This window comes from Gallus gallus, chromosome 1 (assembly GCF_016699485.2).
Source record: "Gallus gallus isolate bGalGal1 chromosome 1, bGalGal1.mat.broiler.GRCg7b, whole genome shotgun sequence".
Taxonomy (NCBI): Eukaryota; Metazoa; Chordata; class Aves; order Galliformes; family Phasianidae; genus Gallus; species Gallus gallus.
In genome coordinates, this window is record NC_052532.1 from 47,236,231 (window position 1) to 47,254,872 (window position 18,642).

The 18,642-nt window shown below is 38.1% G+C and overlaps 1 protein-coding gene across 8 annotated transcripts in view; it reads right to left on the bottom strand.

Annotated features, from left to right (window-relative positions):
* The window catches only part of UHRF1BP1L (UHRF1 binding protein 1 like), a 54,266-nt gene that overhangs the window by 6,142 nt on the left and 29,482 nt on the right, over positions 1 to 18,642 (bottom strand). For 5 of the 8 annotated variants that reach the window (XM_046899011.1, XM_416170.8, XM_046899009.1 and 2 more), the window contains 9 exons: positions 15,240 to 15,422; positions 15,045 to 15,142; positions 13,108 to 13,249; positions 12,203 to 12,396; positions 8,636 to 10,140; positions 8,026 to 8,201; positions 6,487 to 6,623; positions 5,073 to 5,223; positions 200 to 456 (listed from right to left, as the gene is read on the bottom strand). In XM_046899011.1, coding sequence (XP_046754967.1) covers positions 200 to 456; positions 5,073 to 5,223; positions 6,487 to 6,623; positions 8,026 to 8,201; positions 8,636 to 10,140; positions 12,203 to 12,396; positions 13,108 to 13,249; positions 15,045 to 15,142; positions 15,240 to 15,422 — 2,843 coding nt within the window. Of the gene's footprint in view, positions 1 to 199; positions 457 to 5,072; positions 5,224 to 6,486; positions 6,624 to 8,025; positions 8,202 to 8,635; positions 10,141 to 12,202; positions 12,397 to 13,107; positions 13,250 to 15,044; positions 15,143 to 15,239; positions 15,423 to 18,642 lie in introns of those variants that run through there. The other 3 variants (XM_046899015.1, XM_040703244.1, XR_005861231.1) reach the window with 2 other exon arrangements.

The window sequence follows — 18,642 nt, forward strand, 5'->3', positions numbered from 1 at the left end:
CACACAGAGAATTCCTCTCTGGGCATACCAGAGTTAACCAAATCTATGGATTTTTAAATTGTTTTAGTATTATCTAAAGACATTACAAAGCATGATAGCAGTTTCTTTGAAGTTAACTGTATTCCAATTACCAAGTTATTATCAAAGAAATGAAAACATAATTTCCTTAAAGCAGTTAAATAGCTCTTTGTTAACATACTTTTAAATTAATGATCGCATTAGAAACTTTTATCTTCATAGGCATCACTTCCGCAACAGCTTCATCTTCTAGAAAGTGCTGAATGTTTGTGAGGGAAGACGTTAGAAATTCAGCACTGAAGTTCTCAACGTGACACTGAAGAAAACCATTTTTTACAGCCAGCAGAGAATGTATGATGGCACTAGGCCCGCTTTCCCATCTCAGACTAATCTCGGGTGATGGCTTAACTGGTCCAGCCACAGCTTTACAATCAGAACCTGTTGCAGAAGGAAAAAAAGTTTGCATTAAAATTTTGCAATGTACAAAAAGCGATTATGGTTCAATTATTTCCATCTCCATTCTCCAAATTCTTTTCCAAAAGTACTTTGGAAGTATTATTCAGGATAACGCAGCATTGCACGTACATACTAAATTCAGACTGATTTTGTAATCACAGCACCTAAAAGTACAACATTTTCAGTATATAACAAGTAATTGTACTTGAGACAATACAGAAGTAATGTTATACACAAAAGATATGTATTTTCTCTATGTCTTTACAATCAAAAAGCAATTATTTTCATATTTTTCCCACCAACTCCTTCAATTTTAATTCAGAAAAACTTGCAAGTCAGTTCACACTCTCAGAAAAGCAGGTATTCTCTTGGAAAGGCAGAGTTTCTTGATGCAGCAACTTACCTGCTAACACACAGGAACATAAACAGCAATTAAGATAGAGAGCGTGACCATATGTTCTGTTATTTGTAGCAGTAGATTTAAACTTTAAAAGAACTGGCATTCTCTTGTTAGATTCAGACTTTTTAACCGGTAAGGACAATTGCAACAATCAACTGAACAGTTCTAGAAATTAAATAAAAGATTTAAGGTAATGAGATACTGAGAAAATAAGTCCAATATCCATTTGTACTTCAGAAAAAGAGGGTTCACCACTAGAAATAAGTACCCCAAGGGATTTTTTTGAAGTCACATCCATCACTGCGATGGCTGATCTAGCAAAATAATCTATATAACAAAAAGCGTATGTTCACAGCAATTATATTATGAAGCAAGCACTGAAATTAGGAAGATAATTGAAAACAAAGTAACTCAAGTAAAACCATCTGAATTATATCTGCTTATATTAGTAGGGCATCCACCTGTTAAACAGATCTGAAGGCAGAATTAAAATGAGGGTTTTTTTTCCATAGAGATGCTTTTTCATTTAACCGCAGGTTACTTCAGCCATATCCAAAACATAGGAGCTTAGAAATTGGAAAAAAGAAGTGGGTAAGATTAAACCTAAAGATGGAATAAAACTTCCTTTCTATTTGCGTTTCTTTTCATAGAATCATAGAATCACAAGGTTGGAAAGGACCTACAAGATCATCTAGTCTAACCGTCCTCCCATTACCACTGCTACCATAAGCCACTAAACTGTATCTCGTAGCTCATCCAGACACCTCTTGAATGCTGCCAGAGATGGTGACTCCACCACCTCCCTGGGCAGCCATTCCAGTGCCTGACCACTCTCTGAGAGAAAAAGTTTTTCCTTATGTCTAATCTAAGCCTACTCTGGCACAACTTGTGGCCATTTTCTTGGGTCCTGTTTGTTGCCTGGGAGAAGAGGCCAAACCTCTCCTCATCACAACCTCCCTTCAGGAAGTTGTAGAGTGCAATAACGTCTCCCCTGAGCCTCCCTCCTCTTCTCCAGACTAAACAATCCCAGCTCCCTCAGCCGCTCCTCATAAGGCCTGTGCTCCAGACCCCTCATCAGTTTCACTGCCCTTCTCTGGACACGTTCCAGGGCCTCCATGTCTTTCTTGTAGGGAGGAGCCCAAAACTGAACATTGTACTCGAGGTGCAGCCTCACCAGTGCTGAGTACAGAGGGATGACTACCTCCCTGCTCCTGCTGGCAGGTGTGCTATTTCTAATGCAGACCAGGATGGCATCGGCCCACTTAGCCACCTGGGTACGCTGTTGACTCATGTTCAGCTGAGCATCAACCAACACTCCCAGGTCCCTTTCCTCTTCACGGTCATCCAGCCACTCTGCCCCAAGCCTACCGCACTGCATGGGGTTATTGTGGCCAAAGTACAGGACCTGGCACTTGGTCTTGTTGAACCTCAGCCCAGCAATCCAGCTTATCTAGATCCCTCTGAAGGGCCTCACTACCCTCAGGCAGATCAACGCAACCTCCCAACTTGGTGTCATCTGCAAACTTACTGAGGGTACACTCAACCCCCTCATATAGGTTATCCATAAAGATATTAAACAAGATGGGCCCCAGTACTGATCCCTGGGAGACACCACTTGTAATGAGTTGCCAGCTGTACTTAACTCCATTAACTATTACCCATTGGGCACGGACCTCTATCCAGTTCCTCATCCAAAGAAGGGCCACGGGCATCCTGTCCAGGCCATGGGCAGCCAGTTTCCCCAGGAGAATACTGTGAAAGACTGTGTCAAAGACTTTGCTGAAGTCTAGGTAGACTACATCAACAGCCTTTCCCTCATCTACCAGTCTGGTCACCCAGTCATAGAAGGAGATGAGGTTGGTCAAGCACGACCTGCCTTTCATGAATCCATGCTGGCTGGGCCTGATCCTCTGGATGCCACGTATGTGCCATGTGATCTCACCCAAGATGATTTGCTCCATGACTTTCCCTGGTACTGAGGTCAGGCTGACAGGCCTGTAGTTCCCCGGATCCTCCTTATGGCCCTTCTTGTAGATGGAAGTCACACTGGCAAGCCTGTTTTATCCTGTTCTTTCTGCTCTCCCCACATTACTGACATGCAGTTTATTGAAATCTTCCCTACTTCATTTCTGGTTGTGTAAATATGAAGAATTATAGTAAAGCTGAAGAGATGGCTTAGGGGAAGTCTACAAGCAGTCTTCCAATACCTAGGATGAGGTTATAAAAAAGACCAAGCCAGGATCTTCACAGTGGTTCTTAGTTGAGAGACAACAGCCCAAGCTGAAACTGAAGGTAAGGAATGAGGGCAGTTATCCTGTGATCTTATGGTTTCCTGTGGTGACTGCTTTGCTGTGTACTAACATTAAGTCATAAAGCATATCGTGTTTGTTACCCTTTACCCCTGTTTCAGAGATAACCTACTCTGAATTACCTGGCAAGCATTACAAAAACAATCAAAGAAACTAGTATGCTGGTGAGTTGCAAGTTAGCTACATTGCTTCTTGGTCACAGATTCCTGCACAGTTTAAAGCATTGCACACTCTACCATTACCAATACATGTAATGTCTAACTTGGGGAGAAAAACAAAACAAAACAAACAAACAAATGTATTCAGTAATGCTTATCCTGCACACCTCCAAATGAAAAAAAAGATATTTCACAGAATTCATGTTCTTTCTGAAATTATGCACCCAGTTCACAAGGCACTTGGTTTAAATTCCAAGATGTCTCTGCTGATCACATTACATTCATGAGACATAAGCTTTTTGATACATCACGTCTCTACAGACATACTTTAGGCTGCCTGTCAAAGAAAAGATGTTTGCACTACGTGAACATATTTTTAAAAGGCATAATTGATACACTGCTAATTGCTCCTGCAATGCTATAGTAACCACTCACAGTGTCAGCGTATAAAGATTCAGGTTCTTGATACTCTAAACCAGAAACAGCACAGACCAAAACTGTAGAAAACCAGGCAATTATTTCCTAAGTCACACTGACACTCTGCTTGATCAAATTACAGGCTTGAGTGGTGGGCCCAGGAGAACCTCATGAGGTTCAACATAGCCAAGTGTACAGTCTCTACTCTAGCGTGTTTCTCTTCCTCTCAGGAATATTTCAGGACTTTAATACCTAAATCCTTTCTGTCTGGATTAGAGCTACAAAAAGTTGTAGCACATGTTGTGGTTGCTTTTTTGTTGTTGTTGTTGTATTTTCTATTTACTCTCTCTTGCTTTCACAAGGAGGACAGGACAGATAACCAAACCTGTCTGCTGATGCATGAACTGATCAGACATAAATCCTCCCCTGCTGGACCTTCCCTCTCATCTTCACATGCAAGAACACAATTGCAACATCATGCAACAGCTGCTCAGACAGCAGCTGCTGGCAACCACTCAGCTTACCAGTAAATTTTTTGTTTTACTTTGTATTAGCTAGGACATCAAAGGCTGCATCGCCAAGCTTCCTGAAGAAAATCCATACTGCTGAAAGGCTGGAAATAAATGGCAGTCAAGCACTGGTGTAACTTTTTTCCATGAAAGGAGTTGAACCAGAAGCAGAAGGCAGGCGCACTGGGGATCCACCCCCAAAACCCTACAGTGCAGCTGAGCTGGTATCCAGCAATCTGTGTAGAAGGCTGGCAAAGGGGAGGAAAACAAACTGTGACAAAGTGGCATGCCAATACGGCAAGCCAAGAAAAAAACCTCACAGTATGTGAACTGGGTTTTCTGGCAGAGAATGTACATGTATCCACACCCAAGAACAGCTCTGACTTCATACACTGGAATACATCTAGTTGTGCCAATACATGGCACGAAACTACATTCCCATCAAGATCTAGGAAAAAAAAAAAGGAAAAAAAGGCCGTCATGGTGACTCATCTTTCCTAGTAAAGAGTCAGTTTTCACTTTTCTTAAAGCATAACTTATTAATTAGCTTAATCTGTGGGCTTTAGTTTAACACAAAGAAATCATCTTGGAGAAAAGAAAAAACTGTACTCAGAAACAATCTTCTAAGACAAGGTACAAGTAAGCAAAGTATCAGTAGAGCAGTGACAGAATTCTATCTTGATGAAACAATAACAAAATGAAATGCAACTTAGATGAGCTTTAAAAAAATTAATTAATCAGGAGAATTCAATACAATAAATGTTTTGTTTTGTTTTTTAATTGAGATTTCACTGTTAGTTCTTACCTACAGTCCTGTTGCAAAGATAGTGTCGAACACTGATATTTCCAAGTTGATTTGGTATCACTTGATTGACCTGAAGGCATATTTCTGTGTCTTCCCCTCTGATGTCAATTTCACCATTAACACCAAATATTTGGAAAACCACAACAGACATCTGTCAACAAAAAATAAGATAAAAAACAAGATTTTAAATTGAATTTATATTGTTTTGTCTATGAAGTTGCCTAAATCTTTCTCCCCTCTCTTGAAAAGAATCTTTATATCCATCACTCTTGCTCACAGAAAGTTTTTTCATTTGTTCTTCTCTTTTTGCACCTAATGAATTGACAATGGGGTGGTTCAATTGTCTGTTCAGACAAGAGTCTTGTATTCATAACCCACCATAACAATTCAGAACTGGCCAGAAAAGTCCTGAGACAGACTTTCCACACTCGATACGTGGTCTGTGTCATACCCGACATTTTCTAAGGACGCACTGAACTTCCTGCCTATCATAAGCACAACCATACATTTTCAGTGCTGAATCAGACCAAGATAAAGAACCAAGAGAGAATACGAAACTTCAGCAATCTGCACAGTAGTCAGTCCTTTACTCTCCATATTACTCATACGCACAAGTGATCGAGAGCTTACTTGGAAGGAACCAATCGTTTAAATGAGCTATGTTTTTTTCATTTGTTTTCATTTTTAAATGAAAATGAAATTCACTCCATTTCATTTGACCCATACATCCCTGGGTTTCTGGTTCATGGACTTAACTGATACAAGAATATAAATGAAGAAGTACTGATTAGTGTAAAGACCAGGAAGGAGTAAGAAGATAAGCAAGTGAAAAAAAGGTGGTGCCTGCATGGTGTCTCAGGAAGAGGATATTTCCCTATATCCCCTGTTCTTAAAATCCTCACTAAATACTGGCTGTTGTCCTGACATAATTCTGGACAAAAAGTATCTCTCATCTGAGCCAGCAGGACCACTGGCAAGCTCCTATTTGCAAATACTACAGAATGCTACATATGCTGAGGAAACATCTCCACCTAACAGACATTTGAGTTGTAATGGTTAACCTATACTCAGTATGAAAAAACTTTATAAATACCATATTCAATACTTAAGAGCATATTACAAAATACTGCTATGTACTAAAACAGAAAGATTTTCTGGCATTTTAGATTAACATAGCTACTATCATTTATTAATGATAGCTACAGAGGAGATAACAAGGATGGAGAATGTTCAGCAAAACTTGCATTATAATCTTCATTTGTACTTAACTGCACCAGATCTACAAGCCTACATAATGCACTAACAAAACCTCCCCAAACAACTTGAAAATCCCCCCAGAAAGTATTCATTTTTGCTCTATTTTCCATCTTTAATTTACTAAACCATGTATTCCAATGGAATTCAATAGCATTACCATTTCTTCACTAGTCTCATGGGCATTCTCTGAAGCAGCACTCATGGCATCTGGAGATGACCCATCACAGTTTTCAATCACTGTGCCTCCTTCATGGGCATTTTCGGATGGGCTTTGATAGTTTGTGGCTGTAATACCTTCCACACACACGTCAGAAAAAATGCAAAGTTAACACAGCATAGCCTGAATCACTGTTGCATTAAGAATAAAGTCAGTGTCTGATACTGTATGCATACACAGACTCATTTTTAAAAAATGAGCTGGATAGCTTATTAAACAGGTACCTATGACTGAACTGCCAAATCTATTCCTCATACAAAGAGGAATGCAATTAAGGCAGAGTGGTGACAAAAATGAAACGGTGCTCTACATGGATTGCCTGAAAATTTGTAGAGGGCCTTTCTTAGTTTTCTAAATCAAATATCAATCTAATTCAGCAGAAAAAAGGCTAAGGATTCCAAAGTGTGTGTATCTAGAATACCATACAGCACCTTTGAAGAAAATTCAGTTTTATGTTTAAAGAAATGAGATATATACGTGTATTTTTCATTAGAGTGATCATTGAGGTTATTGTTTCCTTGACAACGAGGAAGTGTGCAGACTTAACTTGCAGCTAAACAGTGTTTAAGTTAAAAAGACAATTTTTAATAACCTTCATATGAAGATTTATTTTATAGCATACTCCAACATATACAGGAATACTCCTACAATCCAAAGCATATAATGAGTTTGCAAGTGAAGAATTATTATTCTTTCTTTTTGGCCTAGAACAATAAATCTATAGAAAAAATTATTGTCATTCTAATTCAAAAGTAGAACTCATTAGAAAACAGGTACCGATAATGTCTACTTATTATATTTCCTGACATCAGAAAATTACTTCATCAGTTACATCATTAGTTGCACAAGACCACAGTGCTGCAGACTGTATAGAGACAATTATTATATTGATAAATTCCTTTTTTCACACAGATCAGAACCAAAGGCTCACACACAGATGAGCAAAAATTAAACAAGTATTTGCTGTTACACAGTCAGTAGGTATGAACTGCTTTATAAGGAATGAGCTGCAAGCAGACTACCAAATTATCTGCCAGGTAGCATGACAAGTATTAGTGAAAATCTTTTTTATTTCCCTCCCCTCATCTACTCTTAAAATTGAAGCTCCTTTACCACTTCAAGTGTATTTCAGGGCACAAGTCTGTAAAAACTTACAGCTGAAGCAAGTGCTTAAAGCAAAGCAGGAAACCATTTGCTTAATTCAGGGTTCCAACACAGCACTGCAATGCATTAGCTCTCCTCAAGAGATGAAAATTACGTAGTGCTTAAATTAAGTTGCACTACTAAGTAGCACATGCAATTGCTTTCCCTTGAGATGATGTGTTGTGAAAATGCTTGGTATTACTCACTAGTGGAGCTACCAGAAATAGTGCTGTAACATACCCAGGATTTGCTGCACCACAATCCATCAGAGTATTATTTTAGTAACGAACAACATTTTCATGCATTGCTCTAAAACATTTTGTTAAGCATATTTACCTTTTTCTAGAAAGCTTTGGCTATCACTTCCATCACTCTCCACTAAATGCTCCTCTAGCATCATACTATCAATAGAGATGGTATCCAGAGAGACCTGTGATGGACTTCTTTTCATATTCTTGTAGGAAACAGAGAACGCAGGAAGGCTGGATGGGCAGCGGTCCTTAGGCTTTGCACTTTGAAACATAAAGACATAAGAAATTATTTTTTCACCTTAAGGGAATTTCCTAGAAGTTACTTTAGAGAAGTCATCTAAGCCAGGCAAGATATAAAAGAAAAGAAAACACCAACACATTATTTTACAATCCTTTAGTATGGAACAATCACGCAAAGAAACAACATGCATTCCTGTATGCATGTCAATATTTTTCTCAATACATATTTTGTAACATTTCAACTAAATAAGTTGCTTAAACCAATTAATTTTACTTTCACTTTATCTTTTACTGAATGCTACCACATATCTTCAGAATTTATATACTTTTAAAATTTTATCTACTAGATGGTAGATAGGTCCTCTTTCACTGATGGCTATCAAAAAGGCATGGACAAGAGTGAGAAATACTTTTGAAACAGCAGTAGAACTGATTTAATATTAGATCTTCTATACCTTGATGAAGACTGGGATGCAAACATTCTAACTGAAGTCACCTTCTCTTTGTTGATTTCAAGCTCTTCGGATTCTAAGGTGGTTTCTGTTTCCAAGTCAGTGACTTGGTTAAGACAGGCTTCAGTTGTACCTTCCAGTTCATTTAACTTATTTGAGAACATATTTCTGTCATCCTCTTTATCAATGAAAAATTCTGTAGAATCTTCTCTCTTACTTAAAATGGACAGTGAATCCCTATGATACAAGCCACTTCTGTCACTTAGAGGTCCATAGACCTCCTCTGAATCACTTCTACTAAAAAGCCCGCTGCTTCCTCCTTCACTGGTATCTCCCAAACCTTTGTCTGATGCATCATCTGAAAATGATGTTCCTTTCTGAAAATCCATAGTACTGTCTGATTTAAACAAAAGAGGATCCATTAAAACGCCTTTAACTTCAGCATTCACAGGCTTGCAGTCAGATACATAGTCAATATTATTAATACCAGATTGTTCCATCTTATTATTGGCTGATTTGTTTTCTGAAGTATGAGCTTCCCCATTCCCCAAAGGAGAGAGCTCTGAGGCCATGGGACTTCCTCCTTCCACAACTGGAGACTTACACGGGTTTCCCTGAGACACTGGGTGGAGTAGTAAGGCTAATTCTGCACTTTTCAATAGGAACCCAATGCAGATATCTGTTTGCTTTGCAGGTTTTCCTGTCACTGCTTCTACATCATTCCTTAAGTTTTCCAGGAGCAATACAAGAGATTCATGGAGAAACAGCAAGAAAAGATACTGGTAATGATTGATCTGCATGCTTACATGTTTTTGAACATGGACAAGAACATGTACATCTGCATCAGAGGAAGAGCTTTCAGAAAGCACTCCTGAAGTATCTGAGAAATGAGTCATTTGAATGCCATTGGCCAAGGGCTCTGTCTCACTGCTGTAATATTCTTTTAGAAGTTTTTTGCGTTGCAGTCTATTAGCAAGATCACTGGATTCACTTTTTGGAATGTTAAAAGCTGGCTGATTGTGTGATAAAAGCTCTTTTTGTGACTTCGCAAATCGTAGCGGCTGGCAAATCCAAAGTGAAAGAGGGAATGAGTCCACAAAGCTTACTGGTCGCCCCTTCCCACTTTTTGTTCCTTCATAATCTATCCAAAACTGAGAAAAATGCAAGGCCCAAACATCAGTAGCTGCAGATGTCTTTAACGCATATTTATTCAATTTGGGGATGATATAACCTTTATAAACATCATGCATTTTAGTATCTTGTTCATGAGCATGTCTCTGAAAAATTGGATGCAGGAGATTAAAATTCTTCTGGGACTTAGGAAACGTTGTGAAAGTTCTGCTAAAAAATTCACAGTCTTTGAAGTTCTGAAACAAGGCTTCCAGATCAGAGTGTCTGCAGTTTGGTGAGTATCTTGTATTTGTAGCAATCATCTCTGAACTTTGAATGGAAAGTGCACGAGGTTGATCTTTGTGAATTTCAAGTTTATTTTCAGCTGGAATTATGAACTGCAAGAGACAAAGATATTTCATCTAGTTATAAAGATGTAGATTAACTATACAATTAAAAAATTAATAATAGCAGCCACCACAAGAGCTAAAATATAGGAATATAATTATAATTTTATGAGAACTCGAGTACACTTTAATGAAGGAACAAGGTGTCATGGAGTGAGTAGGGCCTAGCCCCTCATTGCAGACAAAAGGCCCTCGATCCACAACACAAGGGTAAAAGTTAGGCTTGGAAATTACCATTTATATTTCTTCTAATTTTTAAAAGGGATAATGTGATACCTAAAACTCAATGCTTTTACAAAAACACATGGGACTCAAGCTTTTCTTCTCCAAAGGACTTAGATTCAGGACAGCTATGTTAGGCTAAATTTTCCTCATTTCTTAGTTCAATTAAGAAATGGCTTGGTAGAAAGTTTCTCCAAGCATTCAAAGTATTTATAAGTTTGAACTTCAAATTTTAATCCTGTTGTTTTAAATCTGCTTTGTCAGATAAGGTTTTTCCCTGCACTGAGAACTACACTGTTTTATTTGCAACGTAAAATAAAAAACAACCAAATAGGCTAACACAGGTAATACCCCTAACAATACCGAATATAGAAGAGGCATAGTATGACAATTATCTGAAAAACATAATTTTCTGTTAAGAAAAAAAATAAATCAAAGTACACTCCAACCTCTAAAAATACTCAAAATATGTGAATAGTCTAGACTTACTTTTAACCTGAATACCTTTAGTTTGAGTTTTAACGGAAATGAGTATTTAATGCCTGTTCCTGTATCTGATATTGCGCTCTGCCCACACCCACCTTGCTGGTATCAGTGATAATACCTTGTGTTATAGCATCTTCATATTCCGTAAATAAGGGTAAAAAATTCATCCTAAAGACACTTAAAAGATGGAAGTGACTAAGCCTTCTCATCTAAATAAAAAGACTCAACAAAATAACCAAATATGTAGCTAAGTAGTAATTAAGTATAGTATGCAAGTATTATGCACACCAGTAATAAAGATTCATAGCTCATTAGAAAGAAAAAAAATGCAATTAAGATATAATTAAATAATATGAATCAGAGTTTGAGGAATTTATGGGTACTTTAGTTCTACCTTCTCTTAGTTTAGTGGGCTATTCACATACAGTCATTAAATATCTTATCAGCCTGTACTTGTAGCTGACTGGTTGTTAGCCCTCAATAATCTTTTTATTCAGCACCGCTTCATCATGCCCTCTTAGAGATCCATCAAACATGCACTGAGAACCTTAGGAAGGCAACGATCTTTTCATAAGCTGCTAAATTTTTAGAACCTTTGAAAACTCTCCTGTGGACATTATGGAAAAGATGTTTTTTTCACCTCTGAACCTTGGAAGCAGATGCCCAATGCCAATCAAGCAAGGAAAAAAAAAAACTGATGGCTTAACAAACCTTTGCTTTCAAAGAAGATGACAAGGAAGACAAAAAGCTGATGTACAGCTATAATATCTAATGCCATTCTTCTGGAATAAACATGCAGAGAACAGACTTCTGTACCTGAACTACAGCAAAAGGCCACCATGAAACAAAATGGTAGAAGTGGGTTTTGGAGAAGTACAAATGCTTTCAGATGGAGTAGTTTCTTTACCCTAGACATTTTCTAATAAGACAAAAGAGCTCTGACATACTACAACCAGAGGAGCAAGAAAGGTTCCTTGCAAATGTGAGGCTTTTGCTACGTTAATATAGTTACTTTAATGTTAGTCTTCAAGGTTTTTCTTTTGCAATGTAAGCTTTACTGAACACAGTGAAATAAGCATAATAAAATGTTTTTTGTTAATAGTCTCAATTTAGATCTTCAGCTAAAAGAAAAAGAAAAAAAGAAAAAAACCATATGACATAGATGAATTAGTACCAAGAAAGAAGTCTGCCTTCAAATAATATATGCATAGTTTTCTTAGAGCAGTGCAGTTTACTGCATGGGTTGTTTGTTCACTTATTCCTTAAGCTGCGTGGCTAATAAGTTTTCAGAGTAAAAGTATTTTCTTCCAAAGAACTTCAAAATTCCTCATCAACGGCATTATACCTTCAACATTAGTCCATCAACTCTGACATCAACATGTTCATCTGATTTTGAATTGTCATTTAACTTGTACATGGCCATGAACTGAATAAGACTTTGTTTCAAATCCAACACAAACTGGTTTAGCCAAAGAATACTTCTCTCATCCAGGGTGAACTGTAAAGCATTCAGCTGGCCATACAAATTTGGACAAGGAACTAAAAGAGAAGACAAAACAAAATCATTAGAACACGTAAAACATTTAGGGATTTTGTGGGTTTTATTTGTTGCTTTCTTTGAAATAAGCATAGAGTCCTATTTTCATTTGTATTTTACATCAGAGTAACAGAAACCCACTCTTTTCGACAGGGGATGCTTAAAGTGATACTTTTTCCCTCACCTGAAGCAACAAATTGAATTTTTGACTTTAAATTACTAAAATACAATGAAGTCAGATGAGAGGAGGAGGCTGTCCTCATTACCAAAGAAGGGCAGGACCAAGGAGATTTGCTGCCCTCGTGTTCCATCCCCAAGAAAATCACTGACATTTCTGTAATATAGAACAGGGACAGCCTGTAACACATAGATGAAATCAGCCCCTGCAGATCTTTCATTGCATCTTAAATACAACTACAGTAGTTTGAGTTTTTATATAGCTAGGCACTGTAACTACAGAAACAGTGTATGGTGAAGAATGAGTAATGTCTCACTAAAAACACTGCGTGTTTTCAGACCTAATAAACAATGTCTGTAAAACCCAGTATTTACAGGAATTTGTGAGGAGCAGAAATGAAGCAGTGTTGTGTTCTTTTCATTTTAGAAAACCATTAACTATTTTTGATCGTCAACCTGGAATCAATATTAAGCTTCATAAAGGTGAAAATTACATACAAGATTTACATATTTTTCTGTATCAATATGTATCTTACTAGGAAAGTCCTTTCCATCTGGATAGTAATATTCAGTGAATTCAAAATGAATAGCTGGCATTTCTGGTGGAAGATAAAGCGACTTCTTATTGCAAGAGACCAAACTTTTAGGGGAAGAACGACACTGGTCCGCTGTTGAGACCTGTAGAAGATTAACTTCATTAATACATTACATTTAATAAATCATTAAGCAGTTGTAGTTGCAAAGCTTTCCCCCTAGCAGGGTAACATTCCACCACTCTCAGATGTAGACCCCCCAACTACATAAAGCCCAAACAAGAAATATCCACTTGCCTTGCTGTAGAAGGAGTCTGCACAGAACAGTTGCACAAGAAAACTATATAGTATTAATGGTACCCAATCTCTCTCACTCTTGTGAAGCAGGTCACTTTCAAAGGCATTCAGTAGAAGCCTGGAGTAAACTGATATATTTATTGGAAACGCTAGTTTCTATATAAGCAATTATGTTAGGATATGGCATATTTGCATACCAGCTCTCCAAAAGGGTACCATATCTAGATGGCATAGGATAAGCTAGATAAGTTTGTTAACAAAAAGCGTTATGATGTCCTTGCACTTCCAAAAGGACAAATTCCAGCACATGGGCCAACTGTGGACTGTATACCGCTAAGCAAACTGTTCAACATGTTCCTAGCAGGATGTATAAATTCAGTTGTGTCCAAAGGTCTACTTTACAGGAGAATCAAAACATCACAGAACAAAAATCTACCACTTCTGTTTTCTTCCAATGTAAATTGTGAATCAAGGAAGAGATCACATTTTGATACATATTTGACTCAAAATTTCATGAAACGTACCATAGTTAAAAATGCACGCTTTCAAAACAAAGCTCTTTCATCCAGCACTTTGCAGGTCTCACTGCTAATGTGAAGTTAAGACAAGTTTTTAATATTGAATGTATGATGATATATTTGTATTATTTTCACTGGAAATAATGAATAGATAACCTTTATAAGCCTGCTTCACTCCATGTAGCTGCTTTCAAATTGCAAGTATCTCTGTATTAACACAAATTTAAAGCAATGGCACAGATAGATCTATCCAGAAAAATAGCTTTTCATGAATTGTATAAAAAAATGATATTAAAAACATTAAAAAGGTAGCTGTGTAGGAAGGAGAAGACAACAAGCATTTGAAGAGTAGAAGACAAATGAAAACACTGACAGTACAAAGTGATATTATAAAAACACTTGAAACCCAGATGAAGGCTCCTGGAAGCAAGCTCCAACCTCCTACGCTAACAGAAATGATACAGCTAAAAGCCCTGGAAACAGGAACAAGAGCAAGCAGAAGTAACAGTGAGTAAGGGAACACACTAGGCATTAGTTAAGATCTGAAATTTAGAGTAGGTCCTCCAATACCACTACCGTTTCACAGTTATATTCCTTCTCCAGTTGCCTTGTCTGCACCAGAAACAAGCAACTGAAACTGCTAACTGAAACAAATAAAAAATAATGGTTAAAGAATACTCAAAATCTCACTTGGTGAAAGAGGTGTTGGAGAACAATACAAAATCTCATTTAACATTTCATAAAAACAAAAACAAACAAAAAAAAATCTATGCACTTTGAAAAAGATAGCAATAAGTGAAGCATGAAAAAAAAAAAAAAAGGAAGAGCACATTAAAATTCTAGGTACCTAAGAAAGAACAATGAAGGGTAGAAGTGTCAGGATTTGAGGGATGGCAGGAATTGCACCTAAAACATAATTGTGACAGATTACCTAATATAAAGTCAGTAAGGAAATATCCACCAATTTTAACATAGTAGAAGCAAGTCCATAAAGGTCTAATCCAATAATGAATGGAAAAACCTCTATTCAATTTCAATGGACTTTGGATCTCTCCCTGAAAAAATATATTTACATAGCAGCCAAGGTCAAAGTAGCCCCAGTTTTCTAAGCCCAAAGAAGCATACCTGATATATATTGAAATCCGCAAGCCTAACCACAACAGGACTAGACATCAGTTTGCCCTTTGGCTGCTGGGAAGTTCCTTTCAGTGCCTGTTCCTTGCCTGTAGGAAAATGATGGAATCAATGAAAACAACAGTCATCTTCAGGATAATTTTAATAGCTAATGAGATTAGATCATTAGCAATACAAGCAAAGTACCTGTTTGTGGCTTTTGAGGAGATACAGCAGGTGGTGATGTGTCAGGAGAACCTATGCCTTGATCCTTCACAGCCTGCTTAAGCAATTCAACATTACTTTTGAATTCATTTAATAACTCTTGGGCCCACCCACTTCTGGCTTTAGTGGCATCACTATAATGCATCCAGTGATTGCAGCTGTCTCCTGAAATCAAGAGGAAAACATTAATTCATTTCATTTGTAAACAAGCTTCTAACTGGCTAAGAAATTTTCACTACTTCACTATTATACTTTATTCAAAATATAATCCCTTTGCATGCTGCAATTATAGAACAATAGAAATTAAAACAGATGTTATAACAAGTTATATACTGCATAAAAAGCAAGTCACACAGCTTTATAAATTCACTCTGAAAATGACATAATATTGCTACCTATCTTTTAACACCATTAACTAGTGCTAAAAAACATCACTTGGTATTTCTAGTCCAGAGGAATTCGATTACACATTGATTTCTTATGTCAGAAGATGCAAATAAAACCCACCTGTTTCAGGAAAAAAAGGTGAGAGCCAGCAACAGTAAAACATTCCCATACTCAGTCTTTCTAATCTTAATTTTACCACCAAAACTTTAGGACAAAGTTGTTGCTGGTCCCTTTTCGGAAGTGTACTGTTTGTTTTGCTTCTCTAGCACCTTCATGGCATGCAACCAAGAAGATAGGCACAATAAGACACAGCCTCCAAAATAAAAAAATTATTTTATTCCTGACAAGTTTTTATTGATAAAGCATTTAAACAACTGAAACAAATTGAGACCTCTTCTAACAGACTCTCTAAATACAGTCTACTAATCTGCTCAATAATAAGTGTGCAATACAAATAACTTCTACCAAGTGTGACACACTGTTCTTCAAATATCAGCATGCGAAAGCTTGCTTTATTTTGAACTAACGCTGAAGATGAGTAAATATAGCTGGTATTAAAACAGGAAAATGACTTGGCAAAAAATATTTGATTTTGAGTCTGAATGCAAAGACTTTCACATGGAAGACACTGCAACAGAGAAATGTATCGCAAGAGATGACATTTCACCCCATCCATCTGCCTTGTAGTCTTTCCTGATGGTTATTTCTATCTTTCTAGCTAAGAAAGAAGATGGAAGAAAAGGAAGAAAACAGCAAGAGTGCAAGAAGGCAGAGGTACATTAAATTCAAGTCCATGAAGCTGTGTTTTTCCAAAATGGTGGTAAAGTAGGGTCACCTCAAACACTCGCACACAGGACAGCAGCATCAGAGAGAAAGGTCTCATACCCCTTCTTGAAAGTCAGGATGGTTGGTGTCTCTCTGAAGTTCCTGTACATGCACACGAGGAGCATGTGGGAGCAGGAGGAATTAGAGATCTGCATGCAGTTGCAGGGCTATGATCTCACTGGGACCACAGAAATACAGTGATATAGCATATAAAAGTGAAATGCTGCAAAGGATTGATACAAGTTCTCTAGGAAGAGCAGGCTGAGAAGGAAAGGATGGGGACCTTCCCTTACTGTAAGAGCAGCAGGAATGCATGGAGCCCTGCCTTGGTATGGATGATAAGCCAACTCAGAGCTCATAGGTCAGGGCAGACCAACATAGATGACAATGTAGTGGATATCTGCTGAAGACTATCTAATCATGGACACTATGAAGTATCCTTCAGACAACAGGAAGTAGTATATTCATGGACCCTGGCTCTCATGGCAGACTTTAAACAATCTGTAATCTGCTGGAATGACAACACATTAGGACACAAGCAATCTATGTGGTTTCCAAAAGGCAAAGTACATCCACGAAAGCCTTCTAACACCAGTAAGTAAGGAAGTCAAAGACAGGACCTGCTCTGCTGGACCTGATTCTTACAAGGGAAAAACAAAAAAGAAAAAAAAAAAGTCAAACTGGGCAAGGATAAGAAGTCACTCCAGTGACCATGAGATCATGACTTCAGGATCCTGAGGAAGGAACAAGGCAAAAAGCAGAATAACAACCCAGGACATCAAGAAGGCAGACTGGCGGACTTGAATTAATTTCATGGTATATAATGCTGTCCAGGAGAGTCAGTTGATATTCAAGAATCAACTCCAAGCCCAAGAATGGTCCACCTTGAAAAGCGGGGAATCACACAAAAGTAGCTACAGGCTTCTGTGGGTAAGCCAGGAGCTAATTTTACATACAAAAAGGAAGGGTATAAGATGTGAAGCAACATCAGGTAACCCAGGAAGAATACAGAGGATAAGGAAAGGAATGCCAAAGCTGACCACATAGGTTGACATGATGTGTGGCGAGACATGTGAAGAGATAGAAGAAACAATTAAACAATTCTACAATTGTACCAGCAGCAAAAGGAAGGCTAGGGAAAACTCTGGCTTGCTGCTTAACTGAGTAGGGGACCTGGTGACAAAGCACATGCAGAAAGCAGAGGTACCCTGTGCCTTCTTTGCTTCAACCTTCGCTACTAGCACTTACCTTCCGAACTCCCAGGTCCCTGAGACCAATGTGGAAGTTAGGAGCAAGGAATTCTTCCCCTCAGCAAAGGAGCATTAATCTAGGAAACATTTAAATAGATCAGACACATACAAGTCCATGGGATCCTGGAGAGATGCATACAAGAGCTGAGAAAACTGTCTAATGTCATGGGGAAGCTATTTCAAATCGTTTTTGTAAGGTTACCAATGAATGGTGATCAAGACAGGTTCCAAAGGACTGGAAGAAAGCGTTATTCCTATCTTCAAGAAATAGAACAAAAGGAGGCTAGTCAGCCCCAATTCTTGGGAAGGCAAAAGAGCAAACTAAAATACAATTCAAAACACACTGAGAAAAGGAAGGTGACTGGGACTAGTCAGCATGAATTTATGAAAGGCAAGTCATGCCTCATGAACTCTATTGCCTTCGAGTATAAGATGAATGGCTTGGTGGATGAGGAACACATAGCTGACGCTGCCCACCGTGACTTTAGCAAGGCTTTCAACATTGTCCTGTAACATGCTCAATGACAAAACACTGAAGTACAGACTAGAGAAGTACACAGTGAGGTAGATAGAAGACTGACTGAACTGATTTCAAAATGTTAGTATCAGCAGTATGAAGTTCAGAGAGTCACTGGAGGTGTACCCCCAGGGTCGTTACTGAGGCCAACGTAAGTTCATTAATGGCCTGGATGGTAGCAGAGACTGCAGCTTTGCAGATGGTACAAAAACAAAGAGGAGGTTCAAAAAAAAAAAATAGAGAGAAATCCAAGCCCTGGACAGGAATAGCTCAATTCAACAGTACAGGTTAGGACATGGCCAGCTAGGAACCAGCTTTGCAGAAAGAGACCAAGGAATATTGGTGGACAACAAGCTGAACATGAACCAGCAGTGTGTCCTTGGGGCAAACAGTAGCCAACAGTATC